The sequence below is a fragment of the Halichoeres trimaculatus genome, unplaced genomic scaffold (genome assembly GCF_033239565.1).
Source record: "Halichoeres trimaculatus isolate MK-OKI-2021-1 unplaced genomic scaffold, fHalTri1.1 fHalTri1_scaffold_23, whole genome shotgun sequence".
Taxonomy (NCBI): Eukaryota; Metazoa; Chordata; class Actinopteri; order Labriformes; family Labridae; genus Halichoeres; species Halichoeres trimaculatus.
In genome coordinates this window covers 10,814,526-10,840,307 of record NW_027437201.1, presented here as the reverse complement: position 1 = coordinate 10,840,307, position 25,782 = coordinate 10,814,526, and the positions used below count along the sequence as shown (strand labels likewise).

At 44.2% G+C, this 25,782-nt stretch overlaps 2 protein-coding genes across 6 annotated transcripts; one reads left to right on the top strand and one right to left on the bottom strand.

Annotated features, from left to right (window-relative positions):
* Positions 1-5,269: 5,269 nt before the first annotated feature.
* On the bottom strand, positions 5,270-10,450 carry LOC141784772 (putative endonuclease 4). Of its 3 annotated transcripts, none has more exons than XM_074662633.1 (8): positions 10,386-10,450; positions 9,163-9,354; positions 8,824-9,033; positions 8,482-8,664; positions 7,712-7,843; positions 7,363-7,467; positions 7,112-7,241; positions 5,272-6,922 (listed from the first exon to the last, which is right to left on the bottom strand). In XM_074662633.1, exons 2-8 carry the CDS (start codon positions 9,317-9,319, stop codon positions 6,862-6,864), a joined length of 978 nt encoding a protein of 325 aa, XP_074518734.1. In that variant the 5' UTR covers positions 9,320-9,354; positions 10,386-10,450; the 3' UTR covers positions 5,272-6,861. The 3 variants fall into 3 exon arrangements, with proteins under 3 accessions (XP_074518735.1, XP_074518734.1, XP_074518733.1); XM_074662632.1 differs by lacking the exon at positions 10,386-10,450 and adding an exon at positions 9,731-9,856 and having other exon boundaries at positions 5,275-6,922; XM_074662634.1 differs by lacking the exons at positions 8,482-8,664; positions 10,386-10,450 and having other exon boundaries at positions 5,270-6,922; positions 9,163-9,438.
* tnrc6ba (trinucleotide repeat containing adaptor 6Ba) lies at positions 9,723-25,071 on the top strand. Of its 3 annotated transcripts, none has more exons than XM_074662628.1 (22): positions 9,723-9,862; positions 11,610-11,696; positions 12,248-12,269; positions 12,642-13,079; positions 13,183-16,122; positions 16,396-16,560; positions 16,754-16,953; positions 17,113-17,184; positions 17,304-17,516; positions 17,718-17,837; positions 18,028-18,153; positions 18,895-19,065; positions 19,620-19,733; positions 19,811-20,015; positions 20,197-20,364; positions 20,530-20,676; positions 20,842-20,985; positions 21,346-21,438; positions 21,669-21,872; positions 22,142-22,209; positions 22,364-22,503; positions 22,578-25,071. In XM_074662628.1, exons 2-22 carry the CDS (start codon positions 11,640-11,642, stop codon positions 23,146-23,148), a joined length of 6,378 nt encoding a protein of 2,125 aa, XP_074518729.1. In that variant the 5' UTR covers positions 9,723-9,862; positions 11,610-11,639; the 3' UTR covers positions 23,149-25,071. The 3 variants fall into 3 exon arrangements, with proteins under 3 accessions (XP_074518729.1, XP_074518730.1, XP_074518731.1); XM_074662629.1 differs by having other exon boundaries at positions 11,607-11,696; XM_074662630.1 differs by lacking the exon at positions 17,718-17,837.
* The last annotated feature ends 711 nt before the right edge of the window (positions 25,072-25,782 follow it).

The following is a 25,782-nucleotide window of genomic DNA, read 5'->3' as shown; positions in this document are numbered from 1 at the left end:
TAGAGTTTGACGTGGATTAGCTCAGGATAAACTGGAGACAAAAAGAGGAGTAGTGGTACAGTCTGACCTGTTCACTCAGAGATAGATGGTGTGAGAGTGATGACTTCAGCAGTAAAGGGTGATAATGATGCTTCTTCCTATAACCATCCATCCTAACTCCCTTTTATGTTTTCTTTCTCCTTTTCTCTCTCCTCATCTTTTCCTTGCTCTGCTGCTTTGATTGCCTGTCTCCTCATGGCCTGATGCCCAGCCACCACTGGGTAGCATTCCTCACCCTGAGCCAACAGGGAGGAGACAGATGAGAGGGAGGAGGGAGGAGGGGAGAAGAGGAGAAGGACAAATGGAAGGAATGAGAGAGCCACAGTGGGGCTCCTTATATAGAGAGTGATGTTATATATCTGTGACCTCGCTGAGGAGGCAAGGAGCAACTTTTCCTCAGAATTGTTTGTTTCTCTATTGCTTCTCCACACTGCCCACTGGTCATAAACTCTCCTCTTCAGCCTTTCTGTTTATAGTCACATCCTGTCACTTTTTTAACAGCCACTTACACGTTACAGCACTTTTACTCAGGCCACAAGATACCCACACAGTTTGACCACTCAGGGGTCCACTAAAATACACACGGCACACAAACACACTTTCCCTCTTTCACGCAGGGGGAAGAAATGCTATATCCTGACGCCAAGTTATGATACCTGTGCTGCTGCTGAGGTGCAAAAATAAAAGATTTGCTGAGAAAGCAGAACGGGCTCCACCCTGCTACTCTGCTCTTATTTTTTTCCAAATTCATGTGAGTGTGTGTGATTTTTCAGGCCTGTAGGAGCATGTGTGTGCAGGCAGCTCAGAGGGATTTGTGTTTGAGTGTGTGGCATCTCCTCTGCTCAATGTGGGCAGATGAAGCACTCAGACTGTGGGTACAGAGGGACGGATAAAGTTTGGTTAAGCCTGCAACTGAAGCCACACGGGAACAGTAAAGCCACGCATGCAGTCATCTCTCTTAAATCTATCTCCTACTTTCATTTTTGCTACTATCTCTCACTTTCTTTTTTCATTTTTTTGTGCATCACTTTTTCCAGGCCTACCTCAAATCATCGTCGTCCACTCAGACATTTTCATTTTCTGCAAACTTTGTTGTTTTTAAGAGAAGTAATTTACAGTATACAGCAAATCTGAAATGAAAAAAAGTTGACTAAGTGGGGCTTGTTCAAATGTTTATGCAGCGAGCTCTTCTTGTACAAGCTGTTAGAACTTCAGGGTAACGTGCTTGGATGAGTAATTTTCACTAAGACGTCAAGTAAGATCAAAAAAGTCTCATCACTCTAGACTGTGTATAAAATGAACATGACTTTACTTACACCCTTTGTGAGATAAAAAGTCCATAACATACATTAAACATTCCCACAAAACATGAAAGATCCCTCAGTATCAATAACTCTACAGTCAGAGTTTCTTTCATTTTTTCCTCCTCTTCTAATCCACCACAGAATGCACAGAATTTGTCCAGAAAGCTGTCAGTAACATTACATCCACTCTTTTTAAAAATCTAATAGCTGAAACTAAACTCCTATGAGGTGTTTTCATCTAGTTCTATATTTTGAAGAGGCACAGTTTATGACTTATACCACAGCCAATCAGCAGGGGGAGCTCTGCATTTTTTGGCCCCATAGTTAGCTTACACTTGCTACCTTCCTCCATTTTTTACATGTAACTCATTAGCCCTCTACTTAATATGTGGCCTAAGCTAACAGACAACTAGCATTAGCATACAGTCTAATGACAATAAAAACCACATGCTCTTTCAAAAACCAAATTCTACTTTACAAACCTATAGTTGACACTTTAGTTGAAATTAATTATATCAATCAAAAAACACTAATCTGTTAGACTAATATTGTGTATTTCACTCGATTTTAATATTTTTGGAAAACGCTTAAATAACTGCTCTTATTTAAAGTCTCTAAAACACTTGAACACCCTTAAGTCGCTAAGCTGAGCTAGCTAGCTTAAAGCAGAATGCTGATACTAAGTATTACCTATTGTTTTCCTGTAGTCTAAATCCTGTGTTAAGCAAGAAGCTTGCTAGGTTGTTAGCATAGCTTGGTGACAGAGAAGCATGCCCATGCTCCCACATTTATACTTTTTTCCCCAAAAATCTAGTTTTGTCTGTCCAATGTAAGGAAATGAAATCAGGGGTTCAGCATCTGTTGGCGCTACTTCAGCCAAAAACCCATTTGGATCAGCCTATTTTATTTTTGCTTGTAATGAATGTGATTGCGACTTTTTCTGCTGGCAAAATTACTCATTTATGAATTCTTTAATTGACTAGAAAGTGCTTCCAAGAAATGTGGGAGCATGGGCTGTGGAACCAGCGGGTGTGGGAACATACAGGGCCGACTCTGGCAAAAGGTTTTGAATCAGGAAAACTAGCTAGAGTTGTTCCGTCTAAAAATCACCCGGTCCCAGAACATTTAAAGCTATAAACTAACATGAAATTGAAGAGCTTTGTTATCTATGAAACATTTATGTTTCACTCTTGCATATTTAAAGGATTAGGCAAAAGCTGTACAGCATGTCTCCATCTTTAATGCTAACTTAAGCTAGCTAGCTAAGAATGGTTAGGTCATATCTTATAACTGATGATTGTTTGACTTGAGAGTGGAACAAATCTGCTCACCAACCTTGTAACAAGAATAAAATTATTCCTTCAGATGACAGCCTATTTTTTGATGGTTCCAGGAAATCTTTTAGTGCACGTATATTCTCCTGTTGTCCAAATTTAACTGTTAAATCAGAAGCATCATTTAGGACAATGTCCCACTCTATCAGAGTTTAAGTGGCACAAGCTGTTGAGCTGAAGCATCGTTTTGAAGTCAGAGGACTGAAATTAAGCAGGAGGGTTATGAAACCATAGCTATGACATTTCTGTTATTTCTCCAACAACAGTCGTGAATTTATAAAAAGCAGCCTCAACGTCAAAGCTGAGGTGGTTTGTGTTGAAAAATCTTGGTGTGGATCACATCACACACACCCCTCCTCCTGTATTTGTCACACTCATGACAGAGAACCCACAACTGTCCCTGAGGAGCTGTTCAGCTGAAGAGTTGGGTTTTACTGGCCAATCCAGTGCATGCTACTCTGTGAAAAGCAGAGGAACTGAAACCCAAAACAAACTTTACTTTAACTTTAGAAACTTTAATCAAGTTCTTTCAACAAATTGCAGAGAAAACAGCATCTCTCCCAAGAAGAAAAGTGCAGGTGTGCTGTTATTTACAGAGGTCACAGAATCCTCATGTTACAAATGGGACCATCTGCAGAATTTACTTAAAAAGACTCATAACTATGTTGTGGGTGGTCGTTCTATCCTGAATTTTTCTGATTAATTCGTGCAAAACTGAAGCACAAACATGCCAGTGCAATTCAATCATTTCTCCAAGTCACTGAGTTCAAACGCAGAGTCTTCATTTTAACTGTTTGAGATTTCTTTCCAGCTTCTCTTTGGCAGGCCAGCAGACGCTCTCGTCCATTTCCCACAGTGCCTATTAGTCTGATGGAAGCGGAGTCCAGTGAGAGATCATCAGTTGGCTATGCACAAGCTGTCTGAAACTCTGAATTAGTCTAACCAAAGATATCTGGAAGAATTTACAAAGTTGTATAATTAGATCAGCGGCTTTGGACTGCAGTGGAAATGCTCACAGGATAATGTAATGGTAGAGAAAGAGGAGAGGAGGAACATGGGCTCAGAGCAGACCAAATCCAGCTTATACCACATTTTTTAAGAAAATAAGAGAACTGAAAGGCATTTCATTTTTTACCATCATTTTCCCCCTTCACATGCCTCCTCCAAACAGTGATTAATTCAGATGTCAGGAATGCACGTTCTCTTGTTTAGTCTTCGGTGTCTCTGGGTTGTAACCCCTGACCTGACCAGATCTCCAGCACACTCCTGAAAACCATCAGACTTCTCCTTATCTAAACTTTACAGCACACAAGTACCAGGAGCACCATCAGGACTCCATCCATCCTCTCCTCCTGCAGAGGCCAAACCTACTCTGACAGGGTCTTTTCTTCCCCCCTTTTTCAGACTCAAACAGGCCGGACAGGCATTTCCTGTGGGTGGGACCTGAGAGCAGAGACATTCTTGGGCCAGGCACCTCCACTTCCTGTCTCTGTTAACGGTGCAGTGAAAGACACACTGTCTGGACCTGCTGTTACTTTACACTTCACTTAAAGCTGATTTCCATCTGTAGATTATATTCACATTTAAGGTTTACTAATGCATCATGTAAACAAGAGCCTCATGCAAAAGTCAAGTCAAAGAGCCCAGATACAGGAGGAGAAAACATCCTGGGAACTGTTGTGAATCAGATACTAATACAGTGAGATATACTTTTATCAATACAATAGTCTTCTGTCAGTATAAAATGTCAAAATTGCTGATATAAAAGGAAATTCTGACAAAATTCTCAAATGCTGGCCCTTAAAACTGCTGAGGTATGTAACCATAGATTAATAAAACTGCCATTAAAAATGGCAAAGTTTGAATGTCATGGTTCAGCAACACATGCCTGTAGTTTTGCTGCATGTCACTGGTTGCTAGATTGAAGCCTAACTCACTTCAGTGGTGTTTCACAAGTATGCAAACTGTTCATGTGTCTTTACTAGCATAGAAGCTATATAATAGAAGAAATAACCCAAGGCATGTACAGTATGCATTTCTCAAATCTGTCTCTTATGTGTATCACAAGGACAATGGTTTGGTAAATCAATTTAGCTAGTAGCTAAATGTAGCTAGCCTACCCAGAGAAACCAGTAGAAAACACAATGTGATCCAACATTACATCTTAGCTATTAGCTTTAACTCTATGCAAATGATGAATAGATTACTGAAGATGGTTTGATAAAAGTGATAGCAACAGGCCAGACGATTAAAGTATAACCTCAAGGCAAAGGTTTCTGTGGTGTGGGATTGTCTTCTGCTATCAGTTTCTGTGAGTGACAACAGTGGCTAGGCCAACCAGGTATCAAACCGATGATTTTTTTTCAAGAAGACAAGATGGAAAAAAAGTGAAAAAAAAAACCTTTACTCACATTAAGATTGGGGAACCGAATTAGGTACTTTTAAAGTACCGGGTATCAATTCATGTAAAATTAAAGGGTACCATGTTTTGGCACTTACATGCATCCCTGGGACTAAGAGGAAGTGGAAGAGTGGGCAATTTTCCATGTTGGACATGAAAACAGCTTTGCAAGGTTATATATTAAAGAACGAACAAGTTGAATTGAAAAAAAAAATATATTTTTTTTAAACACAAACACAAAAAAGTACAGAAAATTGGTACCGTTGAGTACCGGTACCGATAAGGGTACTCAACGGTACCAGGCATCAGTACAGTATCGTTTCAAATGTGATAGACACCCATCCCTACTCATGTTACTTTATGACATTTGTGTTCATACAAAGACAAAAACTATTGAGGCGCAAACTAAAAGCATACCACTGAGGAGACCTGCAGATGCTGTAAGGACACTTTTCAATCTTACTGGAACATAAAACTCAGACAAGCTTTTCTTCTATAGTTCTTTCGACAAACTGGGGAAATTTAATCTGTAAAATAACACTGTTATTTATTTGTGTACCCTTACAAAGTTTGAAACGTCTTTCCTTTATCTTTGTCTCATTCTTTTGATAACAGTTAAATGATTGATTGCTCTTTTTAAAGCAGTGGATATAAAGAAGGAGCATTGGTCTTTGTGAAAGAGAAGAGTATAAAAAAGTGCTTTATTTTCTCCAGTACATCTTTCTCTCAGCTGTTCCCAGATAAAAAAAGCTGTACACTTCCTCGGCTAGAATGCCAGGGAATGTTTTGCTTTCTGTGTGTGTTCACATGTGTTTATCTGCACTGTGGGGTGTTAGAATAGGTGTGACAGTCAATTGCTTTCCTCCCAGGGATCGACAGCTGCACCTAGGTGTTGGTGTGCAACAGCTGGGGGATATCACAGAAGAAATGTCAAGGTGTTGTATGCCTGAGAGCGTTTTCAGTGTATTTGAGAATGAACTGTGTGTGATAACATCCATAAGACATTGATATGTGAAAAATAAATATCTACATGATTCAGTTAAAAGTAGTGAAAGCTCAGTGTCCTAGTTGATGAGTTTATCCTGTTCAACAGGTGGCTTGATTTTTATAATCTTAGAAGATATCATTTTTTATTGGATGCTGTCTCATTAGGGGATTATTTTTAAGGAAGCGCTTTCAGGTGAAACATGTTTTTAATTTTAAACTCATGCTAATATACATGTATTTTTATTTCTTATTTTATAAATGATAACTAGTACAAAATATACTTTTTAATGGTTAGATTGTTGAAAATTGGAGTGATTTAATCAAACTTTAAGTCAAAGTAGAAGATTATTTATGCTTTTATTGTGAAGGATTTGAACTTTTCAGCTGTCACCATAGTAGAGTTGTGCATGATAAACCAGCCTGAACATAAACATGTGAGGGTTGGATGCAAATGTGAACGGATTTTCCTCTCTTTCGCTTTTCATCTCTGCTTCCATTTTGACAATAGAACACTCCAAGGACCCCGAAATGAAGTTTGTGTTGCATTCATGTGTTGATACTGCCCTCTAGTGGTCTATCTTAACATGACAACCTCACACAGGGTTACTTTACAAGAAAACACTTATATAAATTGTGTTAACCAGGGAAAAAAAAACATCTAATTTTACAACTGTGTTAAATTTACATGTTTTTTAATCAACACTTTTCATTTCTCACCCACTCTTGATTCTTGAGAAAGCCGTGATTTCTCTTATAGACATCGGTGCTGTGGATTGCTGGTTTCAGCTTAGCAGAGTCATTTTTTCTCACAAAGAGAGTAAAGGAGTTCAATCTGCTCAGCATATTCAAATCCAGGCCTGTGGGGAGGACAAAAAATTAAAATCAAAACTACATTTCAAAGTTATGAAGGTCAACATTTATACTTAACTTTTTACATCAACAGTTCAAAATGGAAAAAAAAAAGTTTTCCGAAGTAATACGTCACTTATGTAATGTCACTTTTGTTTTTTAAAGAAACAGATCCCTTGTGTCTACAGTTTTCTCACCGTCCTGGGGTCTCCAGTATCAGAGGGATGTTGTCCAGTCTGGGTTCATTGACGATGTCTTGGAAAGCAGAGATCCCAATTTGACCTTTACCGATGTCTTCATGTCGATCCAGGTGACAGCCTAGCTTACCTAAGGAGAACATGAGGGTGAGTGGTAGTTTGTAGAGCATGTTGGAATTCACCTGAGACAGAAAAAGACAGATGAACTCAGGGAACAACTTATACACTTTGTGTGATAATCCTGGCTGTACCTTTCGAGTCATTTAGATGGATAGCTTTGAGATACTGGAGCCCCACTTCCTGATCAAACTCACTGAGCATGGCCTTCACTCCGCCCTCTGCAGACAGGTCATACCCTGCAGGGACAAGAAACAACACTTGAGTACAGAGAAAAACACCCACAGCTTAGTATTACAGAGGCTAACAGGGCTAACACTTGTGTTAAAGTGTGACTTTTTAGATCATGTTATGAAATAAAGCAGTGGATTTCATTTTGTATTTGCATTAGTAAAATTAGTAAATCAGAGCTTCACTGGCAGCATTTGACTGATTTGAAATGTTTCTGTGGAGCAAAAAACATCAACCTCAAGTTTGACTCACCTGCTGCAAATGCGTGGCATGTATCGAGACACACGCCCACTCTGCTCTGGTCCCTCACCCTGTCTATGATGCTCTTCAGCTCACTGAACTTACCACCAACTGTACTGCCCTGACCGCTCATGTTCTCCAACACTGACCACATGTGAAAAAAACAGAACTTCCAGTTTATAACAATACATCTTCAATATTTTGCTACACACATGATTCACGTTTGTGAGCTGTTCTCCATTATCAAAGCACAGCCTGGGGCTTTTTCACTTCTGCTTTTGGAATTTTTTTATGCAGTGTTTTTATTTGTCACTCCAGCTGCATTTGAGGTTTGTGAGTCAAAGCGATTGCAGTGTGTGCCATGAATCACAAGTGATACAACACCAGTGAAAAGCCAGCAGATCGTCCTGCAAATTGAAAGTAATGTATTAACAGAAAAGGTCAAGTTGTTATGTAAAGGTTAATCTGGCTGTAATTTCACTTTCATATAGTACTGAAATATTCATCTTGCATGGGGTCAAAGTATGTTAAAGCCGACTTTTAATTTCATGTAATTAAATCTACACTTCATTAAATGTAAAGAGATTAACACGCTAATTGCAATTTTAATGGGATTAACAGTTAATTTAAGTGCACAAAGATGGCTGTAACAGCTCATTTCTTCCATTACAAGAGAATTAAAAGCCTTAACACATCAATGTCTGACAGTTACAGTTCCCTTAATTATCATAATTGCAATTATTGCAATTGCAGAAGTGAGTGTTGTTGTGCGACTTCCATACCTGTGACCACAGCAGGTGTTTGCTGGTGGGCATGGTTAATGGCTCCTGCTATCTTTGCAACACACTGCTCAGTGGTGATGGAGCCCAAGGAGGAGCCTGGGTGGAAGTTGTAGAGGCTCAGGCCCAGGAGGCTGCAGCGACTGAGCTCATCAACCAGCAGGGCCTGGCTTTTTTCAAACACATCTGGATGCAACGTGGTACATAAACCAGAGCAGCTTATCAAAAGAAAACAGGAGGCGTTTTAAAGGATGAAATGACTAATGCAGCACAAGGGCAGGTAAGTCAGCGTGGGAGAGAATCAGGGACACAATGTGAAGGAGACATTCATCAGTGTCAACACACCCTCTTTAGGAGATCCACAGTTCATGAGGTAGGACCCGTGGGGCAGGATGTGAGCAGGGTCATACCCCTGAAGGGAACACTGCTCTCGAAATTTGTCTGCAGCTGTCTGGTCCGGTGCAGGTCTCTTCCATGAGCGCTGGGAGCCCAGAAACAGGGCAAAGCTGCTGCCACCCATCTCTGTGCAGGAGTCCACTGCTTTCCACACTCCACCTGGAGGGACAGATAAGAACTGAGAGTGATGGGCCATCATAGCTATTTTTTAACCAAAAGAAACAAGACCTGTAGTTCTAGGATTAATTTACAATCTGATTCCAGAGTCCAGACAGTTGACACTCTTACCTTGAATGCCAACATGAGCACCAATGTATTTCTTATTCCCACGCTCCTTTCTCCTCCTGCCGTTTTTCTCCTCAGCTTCCCTTTCCTGGATATTCCCCTCATCTCCCACAGCTTCTTCAGTTTTCCTTTTTCTTGCTCCTCTCTTCTTCGGACCCATGCTGTCCACTTAAATTATCCAAATACAGGAAACTCCTGTGAACAGAAGTTGACCGCTTGATGCTGTTGACTTTTGAGACTTAACTGCGCGTTTGGTCAGACTTAAGGGTAATGGGATATGCACAGATAGGATTGATATGACAGCCCAAAGTTTATGAAGGTCAAAATGTGTCTTTTGTGCATCCCTCCGGTATGAAACAGCCAGTCAGAGGGCTTCCACGCAGCTGCTACGGGCTGCCCATTGGAGACGCTTCATGCTGAGCAGCAAAATGGCCGCCCGTCAACCGACTGACTCCACAGCGCTTTGAAATTTAAATTCTTGTGCACATTAGGGTTTACACCATTACAACGTTAGTACTTACTTACAAACCAGTAGCTTATTGCGCGTGTGTTTTCATCATCTGCCACTTACTTGACTATCCGCTCAGGCGTCACAGTTCCTGTAGCCTCGACGAATGCCTCAAAAAGCTAAAAAAATATCGCACTAAAGCACTTTAGCTAAGCTAGCTAGCACGCTAGCTTTTCTTCATATGTGATTCCTGAGGTGAGTTCTGTGTTTTTACGATTTGTTAAATACTTCAAACGATTTCCAAAGTCAGAAACTGTGAGCATGCAATTGAAAGCTGTAAATGTATCCATTAAATGTAATGCCACTGCGTGCAAGCCAAGCCAACATAGCCTGGCTACTTGTAGCTTCTGTAGCAGGTAACTTAGCTTATCTAGTTAGCTGACGGCCATAGCATTAGCTCTGAGGTTGTACTTTAGCAGATGTGTCTCGTTGGATTTGATTTTAAAGACGGTACGTAGACAACAATTAGACTATCTACCTGGCATACGTGTAGACATATGGATGATATGTTAGCGTTAACGTGTTTCTGCGCATTTTTTTTGCGTTTTCACAAATATGGCCAGACACCACTCCTTAATGCAAGACATTTGTTTCAAGCAGCTGCTGTTAACTTGACGCCTGTTACGTTGTGAAGTTTTAAGGACAACGATTTGCGTTGTTGTTTCTTAATCTTAAAGATAACTTGTTTTTTCGGTTTATTTCAAATGACTTGGAGCACCTGTCTTAGATATCCAAGGCCGCTTTACCATTTTTAGCATTAGAAAGTTCAGATCCTCCAGAGCAGGAGCAATGTCTGGCGTACAGCTAACAGCGGACCAGCTTGTATTAGTAACGAAAGGGAAAGAGATATCATTAGCCGCTGTAGTTTACATCTGTGGTTTGAGTGTGTGGGAAAGAAGTGAATCCATAATTGGCAGTTCGTTATTAGGAATAAGCTGATACGATACGCTAGGCCTGTGTTGAGAAATGCCTCATGAAGGATGTCTGATGTGTCGGTCATGGATCTAGAGATCCTGTCAGCTGGAACTATAAATGCATTCAGCAGAAACGAAACTAACCAACGCACTTTATCAAGGTTTAGCAGCTGATTATTGAATTTCAACAACAGGCTTCAAAGTTAATAATTACACTGCAAACGAGCAACATGGTGATATAAACTGGAATTGTCATGCTCTAAACCTTTTTGAGCTTTGTTCAGAGAAAAGGGAATGGTTTTCATTATTTGGCAGTTACTCTGGATTATTTATGGTTTTCTTGTGGAGAACAAATGTCCTTAGATATTCTTTTTAAAAATAAAATATAACCTTGATACATATTACAGACCAGCATTATAGAAGATTTTGATCAATATGTCACCTCTATTTATCCCCGTGCAGAACCTGTTAGCAGGTAATTATTTGGTGTTCTTGTTTTCTTTTGTCTTTAATCTGGAAAAAAAGTCTAATCTGAAAGAGTTGCTTAAACTCCATTTTATAAAAGAAATAAGCATAAGCATGCCGTTGGTCAGTAGCTTTGGTTTCCAAAGCCACATGCAGATTCAGTAAGTCTGCTGACAAAGATGAGTTGGCTGACCAAATGGAGCCTTTGTAAATAGTTTAGATGGATTGAACCTACCAGTGTGATCAGCTTGCATTTTTAGCTTGTTTATGATAGGGTTAACTACAGTGTTTGTTGCATAAGCAGTAACCCTAGCCCTTGCACCTGATGGCCATTTCAACCTATCAAGTATACTGACCACTGTCTGTTAAACACATGGCTGGAGGCTTGTGTGGTCATCATATTGTCCTTTCCACTTGATTATTGTTGCAGTCGTTATTAACATTTGCTTCGTGTTAGTTCAGAAATTTTTCAATAAAGCCTTGCGGAGTGCGAAAAGAGCAACAAGTGATTTCTAAATGACAAACACGAACATATTTTTTTTCAATCTTTTCTTTTTAAGAAGAAAGGAGATTCAGGACAGGAGGCGTGGTTCATGGAAGACAAGAAAAGGAAAAAAGAAGAAAAAAGGAAAAGGGAAGCCTCTCAGAAGGTGAGGACATGCATGACATTCTGCAGCACCATATTTAACAACAGATGGAGAAGCTATCAGAAAAGATGATTCAATCTTGCATCTTGAATATTATGTTCTAGTGTTAAAAAGGGGAACAGTATTTTTCCTTTGTTTTTTAGATCATATTCAACTGACATTTTTCTGTTTCAATAATCTTAGTTTTTTTTATTGTAACTGCTTTTGTCAAGCATCAAGTTATCATTTAGGAAAGTAATAATTGTCATTTTTTGTTTTCTTTGGGAGAATATTATACAAGATGTCACAAATCTGAGCAAATACTAGTTGACCATAGATGAGGGATAAAGGTTTTTGTTGTGTTTGACCAGACTGGCCACACGATCATCTTTTAATCAAACAGCAACCACAGTTACAACCTAACAATCCCCATATTGTCTCCAATTCTGTACTTTATGTGTGCCTTTCTTTGCAAAACTTGTTGCATTGGGGTTTGACGTTACACTTTGCCCTAGTTTTGTTGCTTTAAAAGAGCTTAATTTGATTTCTATGTTTTTTTTTTCTTTTTACTTTAGGTCACAGAACAAAAAAACAAAGGTAAGCCCAAAGTGTTGTACGTTAATGTTATAAAGAAGACGTCAGGGTTTGAAATGTTTACCTGAGCACAGAACCCGTTCTCTGTCATTTGATCTGTCTTTTTTATTATGTCATGTCATCCTCTTGCAATTTGATACTGCTGAATGCGCTGATTGTTTAATTCCACATTTTGCATATTGTTGCTCAGGCAGAGTAACTATTCGATGCTTGATAACAGTGCATCATATTAAATATTTAAAAGTGTGCTTAGTGAAAAAACTATAAGCAATCTTGATGAATATAGTCAGTGCATCTTCATCAGGGGTTGCTTTGCAGTGTTATTTCGATGATGCTTGATTTATTTACCTTCTCTCTGACTTCCTGTTGTTGCAGTGCCAGACTTGTCAAAGCCTGTGTCCGCGCAGTCTCCTGCCACTCAAAGCAGCTCTGCTTCCCCCAGCCCTGGACCCACCCCCTCTGCCTCCCCATCCCCAGCCACCTTGGGCCCTGGCAGTGCTGCCAACCCGTCACAGGGCGGCAACAATGCCAAGCGCCTGGCGGTGGCCAACGGACAGCCCACCTCCAACATTTCTTCCTCCACCGCTGGCGGCCCCAGTGCTGCTGGAAACGGCAGCACAGGTAGCGGAGGCGGAGCCCAGGCGCCTCAGCAGCAACCGCGCTACATGCCGCGAGAAGTGCCGCCACGATTTCGCTGCCAGCAGGACCATAAAGTGCTACTGAAGAGAGGTCAGCCACCACTGTCCTCTATGCTGCTGGGGGGAGGAGGTGGAGGAGGAGATGGCCCCAATGCAAACATGGCTGCTGTCTCAGGTAAGTGCTGAAATAAATATCTTATCACCAGATAATGTGAACATCTCTTGAATATTTCTTTATCCTGACCCCTAACTTCTCTTGTTTTGCTTTTTTTGTAAAGATTCTGGTGCAGCTGCCTCCTCATTGACCCTCACCTCATCATCAGTTGCTGCTTCTACTACTACTACTTCTAATTATGCAAATTCCATGTGGGGGACAAGCTCAGGCAGCCAGGCCTCCTCTCAGGGCAGGGAGAAGGTGATTGTTGATGGCAATGACCTGGAGGAGTGGCCTAGCATTGCTGGCAGTGATGGGGGAGGAGCTTCTTTCACTGGAGCTGGAGGGGGCAGCAGCAACAACGGTATGCCTGTGAACAGCATCAGTGCCTCTGGCAACCAATCCTCACCCACTTCCTCGTTCTCTTTGCCCAATGAATGTATGCAGTCGTCCAACAGCATGGCATGGGGGATGGCTGCCTCCCAGGGTCATCTTGGAGGAGGGAATGCAGTAGCTGGACCTCTGCTACAACAGCCCTCTTCACTTTCCAAAGCCTCCACTGTGCCAGGAAGCCATGATGCCAGTGGCCCCGTTGATGGCAGCAGTGGTGTTACAGGTGCCAACTTCAATCCAAATGCCAACCCTTCAGCCTGGCCTGCTCTGGTGCAGCAGGATGGGCCTGCTGCTGCTGGGGAAGGGGGTCCGTCTTCCTTCCATCACCAGGGCCCTGGAGGTTCTTTGTCTGCCAACAGCTCTGCTTCCCTTGGCCTGGGGCTGGGAGGTGGGGCAGGCGGGGTGCTGGGGGGTCACCCACCTTTATCTGTGAATCAATCAAACCCTCATCAGCGCCAACTTCACCAAATGCAATCAAGAGACAGAGAGATTGGAGGGGGGAAGTGGGACAGCGAATCAGCGGGACCAAAAATTGTAGGGGAGGAAGGCATTGGGGGAGGAATGGACTGTGGTGTGGGAGGAGGCGAGATCAGTGTGGGAGACCACAGCCTCAGCTCCTCTTGGAGAGGCCAGCCTTCTTACCCTGCAGCTAACTCCAAAACGGGTGCCTCAAGAACTGATGGTTGGGAGGGTGGAGGAGGAGGAGGCTTCGGAGCTGCTGAAGGAGATAATGGGACCTCAGGTTGGGGGTACCCAAATTCCCCTAGTGGGGTTAATGCTTGGGGCAGTGCTGGAACTGGGGGTAACAGTAGACAAACCCCCGGGGTATCTCAGGGAGTGTGGGGGTCATCAGGAGTAGGTGTGGACAGAGGGGTTTCTAGTGGAGAGTGGGGTGCCAACTCCGGTAGTATCGGTGGAGCAAATCCAGGAGGGGAGGGGATTGGTGGAGCTTGCAGCAGTAACAGCAGCAGTAGTGGGGGCAGCACAGCCGGCAACCCCCCTGCTGCCTCCTCCTCCTCTTCCTCAGCCACCACTACTATGACCAGAGCCTGGGACAATCAGAAGGGAGAAGGTGATACAGGGGAGTGGGGGGCGGGATTAGAGGAGCAGGGAGCACAGGGAGGATCATCATCCAGTGGTGGAAACTCCAGGAGTGGAAGCGGCAGCAGTCACAGTCGTTCTCGCCGCCCAGCTCCAAACGCTGACGCTGCCTTACAGAGCCTGCTCAGCCGGTCTGATCTGGACCCTCGGGTTCTGTCCAACACAGGCTGGGGCCAAACACAGATCCGACAAAACACAGCCTGGGAACTTGAAGAACATGGGGTACAAGGTAAAGGAGGATCGTCATCAGCTACATCTAAACAACCATCTTCTCTTGGTGGTTCCTCTCAGTATTCTAGAGCCCAAATCACTGAATCGATGGGTTCAGGGGTTGGTTCTTCCCTTGTTCCCTCAGCTGGGTCCTCTGGAGAGGGCTGGGAGAGCAGCAGCAACAGTAGCAGTAGTGGGGCCTCCTTGTCTGGGAGAGCCCCACCACCTTCAGGCCCCAACATGAGGAATCTTGGCGTCTCACAATCTGGGCCAGTGGGGTCAGGGGTAATTCCAGCACACAGCCAGCAGGGGAAGTCTTCAGGCTGGGGTGGAGGAGGAATGGGGACTGGGGATGGCCAGGAATCTAAGGGTTGGGGAAGTGAGGAATGGAGAGACAGTGGTAGTGGAGGTACTAGTGGTGGATGGGGTGATCATCCTCAACAGCGCGACACAGCTAGTGGAGGCTGGGGAGGAAGTCAGGAAGAGAAAGGGACAGGGGGGTGGAAAGAAATGGGAGGAAACAGCGGGGGAAGTGGGTGGGGATCAGGACAGAAGGTCGGAGCAGGTCGGGATTGGGGAGAGCAACTGTCCAAATCAAGCAGTGGAGGAAGTGGATGGGAGGACGACAGAAACAGTGGAGGAAACTCAGGTGGGGATTCAGGTGCAGGTGGTTGGGGGAGTTGGGATGATGGTGCTCCTCGTAGAACCTGGGGAGCAGGGGGCACAGGGGGAGGGGGTAGTGGAGGGGGGGTGGGAGTTGTGGGGGGCATGGGTTCCAAACCCAATCAAAGTTGGAGCGGAGGAAACAAAATGCACCAGATGCCAAACAGCCAGCCGGGCTCCATCACAGGCCCGCAGGCACAACTGCAACAGCAACAATCACAGCCCCGCAATCAGCATCCACAGCGACAGCAAACGTTGGACCAAGGGGCTATGCAAGGAGGCAGTGGGAGAAAACCAGTCTCTCAAGTCCAGAATCAGAACCAAAGCTCAGGCTGGACCTCAGGGCCAATCCCTGGAGGTGCTTTAGGAAGTGGATCCGAACCTAGCGGCTGGGAGGAACCCTCGCCGCAGTCTATCAGCAGGAAGAATGAGATCGACGATGGAACATCAGCATGGGGAGACCCAACCCATTACAACTACAAGCCGGTAAACCTGTGGGACAAGAACAGCGCCCCTGCTGGCCAGCAGCCTCATAGCCAGAGTCAGGCTCAGCAGCAGCAGCAGCAGCAGCAACAGCAACCACAGCAACCACAGCAGGGGCCTCCAATCCAGCAGCAGCCCAACAGGCAGGCTGCTGCGCTTGGAGGTAACAGAGACTTCAACACTGGGCACGGACCTTCAAAACCTTCATCTATTGGTAAGAAACAGTGAAAATCTCTTTTTAAAAGTCAACCCAGGGATTCTTCACTGCCCTAAACTTAGATATATGAAGTATATGAAGTCATATTGGGTCAGTAGATAATGTTACGATATTTGTTGTCCTGCAGGATTGGGTATTAAGATAATTAATTTCACCATTCATACTGATTACAAATATACCAAGAAATCAAGACAGTGTTAAGAATTACTTGTTGTCAGTGGGCCAAGCCATGCTTCTTCTTAAAAACCTGTGTTGTCTGTGTCTTTGAAGGTCCTTCAGGTTGGGGTGCAACTTCTCCCACCAGTCCCACAGTAGACAATGGCACGGCAGCTTGGGGGAAATCTAATGAAGCCTCTACCGGCTGGGGAGATCCTGACGATGCTGGAGGGAAGACGACGGGCTGGGGAAACCCTTCTCCCAACCCCATCAAATCTGGTCAGCTCATCATACATAAACAGTTCAGCTGTCTGATGCTTGTGCTGAATTTACCTAATAAATAGTAACTGGTACACTGAATTTGGGACACTGACGCCCTAATACAATGTTGTCATTAATACTGGCTTCAGATCTGTTACTACGTTTTGATTAAGCAGAACTGAGCTGAACTGATTTGTCTGTGATCCCACAGGTTCAAAGTCTATGCAAGAAGGCTGGAGTGAAAAAGACAGCTCGGTAGCTGCCTCACGTCACTCAAGTTGGGAGGATGAAGAGGAGGGGGGTGGCATGTGGAACAGCACTGGTTCCCAGGGCAGCAGCTCGTCTTGGGGACAAGGAAGCAACGGGGGCTGGGGACAGAGCCAGGCGGTGAAAAAGCCCAACAGCAACAAGGTGGGAATGTCATGTGATCTAAGAACTGGTGCAGAAAATTAGCTCTTTGATGTTGGTGATATACCTTTGAAATGCAGTTTAAGTAATGTTGTGTAATGATATTAAGTCATGCAATACATTTATGCAATTACTTAGTAATGTAGTGTATTTGTGTCTTAGGGTCCACTGAAGGCTGCTGGAGACTCATGGATGAGCCCCATCAACAGACAGTTCTCTAACATGGGACTGCTGGTAAGAAGAGAGTGTCTGGGTGTTATTGTTACAAGGCATTTGATCTCACTCCCAGGCCATGTTGATGTTTTTAAGTTGACCTCTGTCAGTAATAATGGTTGTCTTTTTCCCACCCACAGAATGATGACCCCAGTGGCCCAAACATGGACCTGGCACCGGGTTCTCTTCAGGAAAAGAAACTCGATGTGGATAAAAGAAGCATGGTGATGACCGATTACAACGGAGATCTGAGAAAGGCAGGGAGAGGAGGAGGAGGAGGAGGGGGAATGGCTTATCGTCCACCTGGTTCCAAAGAGGCAGTACCTGGGGATGCTGGGTCTTATTATGACAAGGTAATCCCTCAGTGCTATCTGAGCTTTTTCATCTTTTTATGTCCTTCACATGTCTAGATAACGTTTTGTCCTTTTTCACTTTTCCTTATTCCCTCTTGTGATTCTACCTCCTTTACTGCCCCACTCCCCCCTGTCTGAACCTTCCTCTATCCCCCCACACCAACACTCAAATTGGTCCTCTATTGGCTGTCTCTGTGACAGACCTTGCCTTTGACCAATCAGGATTGGTGCCTTGGGGAGGAGGGTCCCTACTCTCTGTACTCACCACCCACTGTCTACAAGCCCCATTCCCTCTTCAACCACACTGTCCCCTTTAGACAAGTAAGATAACCTCTCCTCCTGTTTCTGTCCCACCATTTTAACTTCTTGTAGTTTTCTGTTTCCAAAAGATAACATTTCTTTAAACGTGCAGTTCTTCCTCAACACCTGTCGTGTTTTGCTTGATCTGCATTATTCACATCTCCACTATGACGGGTCCTCTCAAGGTTTCACTTTCCATTTTATGTCACAGGGTGGTCACAGTATCTTTGGCAGTGGAGGAGGTATGGCTCCATCAAGACACCAGCCAAGTGTCCCGCCCCTAAACCAGTCCCCAGGGATACGAGCGCAAGTGCCTCATCAGTTCCTGTCACCTCAGGTACTAATGTTTCCGCTCTCCTTTCTGTGATTGGTATTCGGTGCAGCGGCCTGCATGTTTCACACTTACATAGGCACAGGAAGTATGTGGGCTGACAGTCTGTCTGTCTCTGTGTTATAGTGAGTCATCCTTACTGTTTGTTTTTGTTGCTAAGTGACCAATTAAATGCAGAGTAACTTGGATATTTTTCTTTTAGCTTGTGGCAAAGCCAATTTTTGGATTCCTACTATCAAAACGAACTTCAGAGGCTCTTTTGGGGGTTTTCTGATGTTATAACAGTCAGTAAATTCTGTAATGTTTTAAAACTCAAAGCAGAAACCTCCTTTGTAGCTCATGCAATTTACACTAGTGGTCTTTAGAGTGAAATACAGAAGTTGAATTCCCATCCTCCAGTGGGCTTGAATCTGCCAGTCATGCATGGGGTCAAGTTAATATTTCACAGACTTGTTTTCTTGCTGGGATTTTATCTGCTTGTTGTAAACATGGTTTATGTTAGGCAGATAGTATAACCACTCTTTGACAAAACATTGATCTTCTTTTCTCACCTTTTTTCAAAAGAGTACAAACAGAAGTCTTTCATTCTCCCGTTCAGGATGGATTTACTTTTACCATCAGCTAATGAGAAGATGAAAAAGAATCAATGTTAACTTGGGAGGAGCAGCAAGCTGATGTAGGTGGTTACAGCACCGTGGCGTTTCTGTGGTAACAGGTGTGCCTGCCTGCCGTTGTGTCTGTCTGCAGGTGCCAGGCTCCATGCTGAAGCAGATGCCCCCACCCAGCGGGAGCGTGGGGGGTGTCGGCAATGTAGGAGGCATGGCAGGACTGGGGGGAGGTGTGTTCCCTCCCCAGCTGTCCCCCCAGCATATCGCCATGCTCAGCAGCATCTACCCACCGCACATCCAGTTTCAGCTGGTGAGAAGCAAATATGCATTTCTGCAGATTTCCATCACATCTGCTGACTGGGGAAACATTTGTTTAAAGGATCTGAACGCCAAAGTTTCATATAATTTGGAAATTCACAAAATCTAGAAGAGCGTTATTATACCCAGAAGATGGTGCTAAAAAAAGGCACTTTTCTGCCAAATCATGCTGGATGCATGGTGAGGAAGCCTGGTCAACCATTTGTCTCATTATTAGTCATGCCTTCAAAGAAATGGTTGAATAATTTTAAGTGTGTATATGTCTTAAGAAGTTTGATTGAATAAACTCCTCATTTTGTTAAAAAAACATCACAAATACCATTTCTACTTGGCCCATCTACTGTGCTAGTAGCTGTGAAATGGAAATAGCACTTCACAGCTGCATACAAACTGCACATTGTGGACTTTGAAGGCCTTTAAACTCTTCTTGCAGGAAGAAAGTTTAAAACGTTCTTCCTTTAAACAATCACATATAACCGTAGTGCACTCTGAGTATTTGATACTTTTTTCATCTTTTCCTGTGTCATTCTGTTTGCGCTCGCTCAGGCTTGTCAGCTCCTCCTCCAGCAGCAGCAACAGCCCCAACAGCAGCCACAGCAGCTCCTGCAAAACCAGAGAAAGTTCACACCAAATGTGCGGCAGCAGGCTGACCCTCAGCAGGTATAGAGCTGCACTGCATTTCCCTCACTGTCACTCGTCTCGACTCCTTCCTCATGACCTCTTTTCTGTGTCCTCAGCTGGCCAGGATCATGGCAGTGCTACAGCAGCAGAGGCAGCAGCAGCAGGTCGGGGGTTTAGGCGGCAGCTCCAAACTCTCCCCCTCTCACCATGGTGGAGTTGGCGGAGGGGGTCCCAAACTGCCTGGGGTTGATCCACTGCCCCATCCAGGCCTGGCAGGATCGATGGCTGACCTGCATCAGAAAACTCTAGGGCCTTACTCTGGTGAGGAGCTGATTTATGGTGGTTTTTCCACTTTGTGCCCAAAGGATTTACTGTTCTTCTTGACTTGTGTCGTTTTTTTTAAAGCAGATTGCCGTGTCACTTTGGTAACACTGGAGGTTTATGTAATGAAATATGAAAGTTTAAAGATAATAAACATCATGTTCACCTCTTGTTTTCCCAGGTTTTGGTTCTGGAGTGAACCTACCAGTTCTGGACCTAGGCAGCCCTGTGGTGGGGGGTCCTGGGGGCATGAAAGACCTTGGTGGTCAGAAGTCCCGCTTCAAATGGATGATGGAGGGACACTCTTCTCCTGACGCCTCCTCACCAGAGAACGCATTCCACAAAAATGGTGAGATGATGTGTGTCTCTGATACAAAAGCCGTGTTTGATATGACGTGTGTGTGGGGGGGTATCATGTGGAGAGTGTTAACAGAATTGGGTGTGAAGTCATATTCAAGTGATAAAGGAATCCATCTGTGGCTCGGTCATGTAACATGCATCATCACCCTTCCAGGTCCTGTCACCCCCATGAAGATGCCTGGGGGCTCGCCCTATTCTCAGTACGACATGATGGTTGGAGACGGGCTCAGTGACAGCTGGCATCGCACTCCTGGAAACAAGATGGGTGCCAAGCCGGCCACCACGCCCAGCTGGCCCCCTGGTTAGTGACAAGTTCCAGTGTTAACCTGAGCTGCTTTCACTCACAAGCTTTAAACCAGAGAAAACAAGAAGAGGTCATTTCTGTGTTTAGTATCAACACGACCTACACCACTGGACAGTGTCAGCCTCTCCCTGACAGACCACACGTGTGTGTTTCCTCTTTTAGAGTTCCAGCCAGGCGTGCCCTGGAAGGGGATCGACCGCGTTGACCCTGAATCCGACCCCTACATGACCCCAGGAAGCATGATGGGAAATGCAGTGTCCCCCAACCTCAATGATACTGAGCACCAGTTGTTACAAGACAATACAGGTAAAGGTGAAACCACGGAGTGTAGATGGCCTACTGGTTTAGGTCGTGCTCCATGAGGTTCCCCCTTGTGTGGATGGCCTGGATTGAGTCCAGTCCATGGCCTCATTCCCGCATGTCACTCCTCACTCTCACCCTGATTCCCTCTCTATCCACTGTCCTCTTTCCCACCGAACCAACAGCATAAAAGTTATAAACATTTGAAAAAGTAACAGCACCAGTGCAGCTTTAATTCTCAAGTCACCTGATCAAAGATATTTTTTCTCTGCTAATTAAAGTTTGTATTTTTATTACTTTTTGTTGAGCCCAGCTTATCTTGTCATTTGTATGGAAAAAATCCCAACATTGCGTCTTTGCTTGCAGATTCCACCCCACCCCTCAACACCTTGCTGCCTTCACCTGGTGCCTGGCCCTACAGTGCCTCAGACAGTCCCCTAAACAACGCACATAACTCAGGTAACTGTGGGCTTACCATACCATCATAGCCATGGGGAAAATGTTAATTTGGGCTGATGAAGACTTTTATTTGTCCTTGTTTCATTATACATTTTTTTCTTAATTTTCTCAAAACAGTTTGAAGTGAAAGAAATCTTTGTGACTTGTATGACACCCTTGCTCTCATATAATTTAGAAGCACATCTGAACGAACCTCTCAAGACTGTGAACTGTTTTCTATGACCCTACAGCAAAGTACACAGACTACAAGACCAGCTGGCCCCCAGAGCCAATTGGACACAAGTCCTGGAAAGCCAGCCGTGGCAGCAGCCAGACCCAGCTGTCCCGCCCACCTCCGGGACTAGCCAGTCAGAAACAGCCGTCGCCTTCTCCCTGGTCTGGAGGAGCCCCTCGATTGGCGGGTCGTAGCTGGGCTGGGGGCTCAAGCACCACTGGTACGTTTAAGGTTATGGCTCCAGGGTCAGTGTTTAGTGCACATGAAAGATAAAACCACTCTTGATTTCTCCAGAAACAACCTAATGCCTTTTTCAACTTAAGAGTCCATTTATATTTAATTTTGAAGGGCAGCCAAGTATTAGTGTTAGCAGCAGAGAAAGTTATTCATCATTTAGCCAGGGGGCAAAACAGAGTGAGTTAGAGTTTACTGTGGATGTGGAAAAATCTCACACAGATCTTTTTTTTTGTCCGTTTTCTGACTTTGCAGGCTCAACTTGGAGTGATGGTAGCTCTCGGGAAAGTTGCTGGTTGGTGCTCAGCAACCTCACACCACAGGTAAACACGTGGACACATTATGCAAAAACTGCTGTAACTAGGGAAAGATAGTGAACTGTGTCTGACTGAACTGTAACAATTATGATTACTTTATCAGCCCAACTCATGTTCCTTTTACTTATACCACTATTGTTCATCTTGTCTAATCCTGCAGATTGATGGCTCCACTCTGAGGACCATCTGTATGCAGCATGGCCCTCTGCTGACCTTTCACCTTGGCCTGACCCAGGGCACCGCTCTGATTCGCTACAGCTCCAAACAGGAGGCCGCCAAGGCACAGAGCGCACTGCACATGTAAGTCTCAGCCTGTTGTTGTCTAAAAACGAAAGCATTTGGATGGTGGTTTATAGGTCTCTTCTTTTGACCAGGTGTGTTCTGGGTAACACCACCATCCTGGCCGAGTTTGTGAGTGAGGAGGATGTTGCACATTCCCAGGCAGGAGGAGCAGGGACCGCTGGAACCACAGCCAGCTCTGCAGGCTCCGGGCCTACTGCTGCCTCCACTGTGGGGGCCAACGGTAATGGAGGGAGCTGTGAGAGAGTCGTGGCAGGAGGCAGCAGCAGCAGCGGGGGAGGAGGAGGAAGCGGAGGAGAAGGAGGCTCCACAGCCGGGGCAGCAGGAAGCGGAGGAGCCGGGCATTCCAGCTCAGGGTGGCAGAGTCTGGACAGCACAGGCAGCTCATCAGACCAGCCTGCCACCCAGGGGTCCGGCCTTGGCATCTTTGCCCAATGGAGCAGCAATGGGGCTGGAGTGGGTGCGGCTGGAGGTGTGGAGGCAGGAAGGCAGGGTCTGTGGGGGGGCATGGGTGGGATGAGCGGGGCAGGATACCCTGGCAGTAGCCTCTGGGGCTCCCCGGCACTTGAGGATTGTCACCAGATGGGCAGCCCTGCTTCTCTGCTGCCAGGGGACCTGCTGGGAGGGGGGTCGGACTCCATCTGAAAGGGCCAACTGACACACTCACACAAACATGCACACACACACACACACACACGTTTACGCTTAAGTTGTAAAACATGTCTCACTGTATTTATTTACACATAAACATTACATGAATCAAAGCTACACTGGTTAGCAAAAAAGCAGACAGCCAACAGTGATCCCACACACAGACTACATGCAGTACATGTACACACGTCACACACAGACACATTCAGCCGCTTAACTTAAAATGAAGACAACAGTAAAACTTGAACCGGGGGAAAAAGGTGAAATCCATTCAACTCTTAGGACTCAACTGGATAGTTCTTTGTCTTTTTACTCCAGATCCCACCATCTGCATTCAGAGACCCGATCACTCAGGCATGCACTTGTAGACAGGCTCAGCCAGAGTCGTACACATCAACAAGTTTAGCTATTGCTGTTTCTAGTGTGCCACAAAATATTTTTTTCTTTTGTATTGCTATTTAATGGTTGAATCTCAAATTCAGACTTGCAGACTGAGCCCTTGTAGACCTGGCTGGCTAACTTCTGAGTTCTCATGTTTGGAAGCTTGAGAGTGGGGAAGGAATCTGAAAGTTGAAGATTTTTGGGACAGCGCCACACTACTGAGTCAAACGGACGATCAGCAAACCTTTGAGGTCTGGAGACGGAGAGCGTTTTTAGAAGGTACTCGCACCTCCTGGTGGAAATATGCCATCAACGTGGGACCCAGGGTAAAAAAATAAAAATAAACAAAAACAACATTAGCCAAACTTGCACTATATGCCTCTGGGTTTGTTGTTGACACATGCTCCACAAATCCCTCCATGTTTTAACACAGAGCTACAATTCGACAACTACACAGACCTTACAGGATGACTTAATGTTACAACAGCAGTGGCCTTGGCTAACACCCAGCGGCCGCCCACCTGCCATGTCAGCAGCATCGCACCTCTTCATCAGTTACACTCTGCTCTTATATTTGACAAGCAAAATTGTAACTCCTTGTTGATGTATGTCGGTTGTTTATCATTTTTTTTTCTGTTTTAAAAGAAAAAAAGAAATGTGTGAAACTTTGTGAAAATCCAGAGATGTCCTTTTTTTTGCCCTTCAAACACTGACCTCGCTATTGTATTTTTTCTTACTCGAGAAATCAAGTTGGTTATTATATATTGTCATGATGTTAATGATGACTATGATCACTTATTTACTCGCTGTACAAGGTGCCCTCCTGCCTGCCTGTGTGTGCATGAAAGGAGTGATGATAGTATGACCGAATGGAGATGATGTGATGAAGATGAGGATGATATCAGGAGTGTCTGTGTTGTTGCTACAATGTTGAATGTTTTTCTTTCTTTCTTGTCCATGAGAGATTCATGAGAATCATTTGTGTGCTTTGGTTTGTGTGTGTGTGTGTATGTGTGGTGTGTGTGGTTGCTTCTGAACACTTATCTGCTCCGGTCAGGGAAGTGAATTGATGTTAATCTGACAGCGTGCATTTGAGAGAGAATATGAATGTGTGTGTGTGTGTGTGCTCTTGACTGTGTGATAGCTAAAAAGTTCAAAAACATTGGCACTATTGCATACGTCTCTTAAGTTGTGTTTTTAGCAGCAGTTTGTTTTTGTTTGTGTTTTTTTTCTGCCAAATGCAATAAGAGAATATTTTGTTTTTAAGACAAAGCAACCAACTGAAGGCATTTCAATTAAGATGCCAAATCCTACCATACCAAGCTGAGCTGGAACAGTGTTTTACAGACACGTTAAAGACATTACCTGTTATATTTTACTGTTTGTTTCCTTTTTTGTTATTGTGTATCAATTTAAATTAAGTCAGTCTTTATTATCACTCCTGTTCAGGATGTTTTCATTTGTTTCAGATGTTACAAAAAGGAGAGGAAATTAATTTAAAGCAGAAAAGAACAAGATAATAAAGGTTGAATTGAAGTCTAGTGGTTTGTTGTATGATTTGTGAGACTAACTTGTGAGTAATTGACCTTTAGGAGGGTGCTGAGGGTCGTTCTGATGTTGACAGCAGAGCCTTTGGCCCACTTTGAGGTCTCTCTGCACCTTGCTCCACTCAGCTTTTTCTTAACTGCTGAAAAACGACCCCACAGCATGATGTGCCCACCGCCATGTTTGACTGTTTGGATGGTACTGTACAGGCGATGAGATGAGCCTGGTTTTCTATTGACATCGCAATAAAATGAAGGCCAAACAGTTCAATCTTCGTTTCATCAGACCAGGGCATTTTGCTTCGAACAGTCTCAGTCCTTTAGGTGCTTTTATGCAAACTCAAAATGGGCTTTCATGTGTTTGCACTGAGAAGAGGCTTTCATCTTGCTACCCTGCCAAAAAGCCCAATCATGTTTCTGAGTTCTGCTGGCAGTTCTTCTGACCTCCCGTCTTTCTTAATTAACTGTATATCAGGTACTTCAGCTCTCCCCAAATCCTGGTTGCAAGATGGAAAAAGTCTTGTGATAACGTCTTCCAAAGGATCCTGGTATGATCATAGCTGTTAAACTTGCTAAATAGACGAGAGATTAATACAAGCTAGCTCAAGTGGAGCTGCTTTGAAACCTCTTTTCTCACCACAATAGGGTAAAGAAGTTGCCTCTCATAAAATTAAATGAAATACTACTTCAGGATATGCAGGGT

What these genes read in the sequence shown, in the direction of transcription:
- LOC141784772 (XM_074662633.1), bottom strand. Translation starts at nt 9,319, where the DNA reads ATGGGTCCGAAGAAGAGAGGAGCAAGAAAAAGGAAAACTGAAGAAGCT. An exon ending in CTGTGGATCTCCTAAAGAGG is followed by an intron (nt 8,665 to 8,823) that starts GTGTGTTGACAC and finishes CGTTGCATCCAG; the next exon opens with ATGTGTTTGAAAAAAGCCAG. An exon ending in AACACCTGCTGTGGTCACAG is followed by an intron (nt 7,844 to 8,481) that starts GTATGGAAGTCG and finishes ACATGTGGTCAG; the next exon opens with TGTTGGAGAACATGAGCGGT.
- tnrc6ba (XM_074662628.1), top strand. Translation starts at nt 11,640, where the DNA reads ATGGAAGACAAGAAAAGGAAAAAAGAAGAAAAAAGGAAAAGGGAAGCC. An exon ending in CACAGAACAAAAAAACAAAG is followed by an intron (nt 12,270 to 12,641) that starts GTAAGCCCAAAG and finishes CTGTTGTTGCAG; the next exon opens with TGCCAGACTTGTCAAAGCCT. An exon ending in AGCAGGCTGACCCTCAGCAG is followed by an intron (nt 19,734 to 19,810) that starts GTATAGAGCTGC and finishes CTGTGTCCTCAG; the next exon opens with CTGGCCAGGATCATGGCAGT.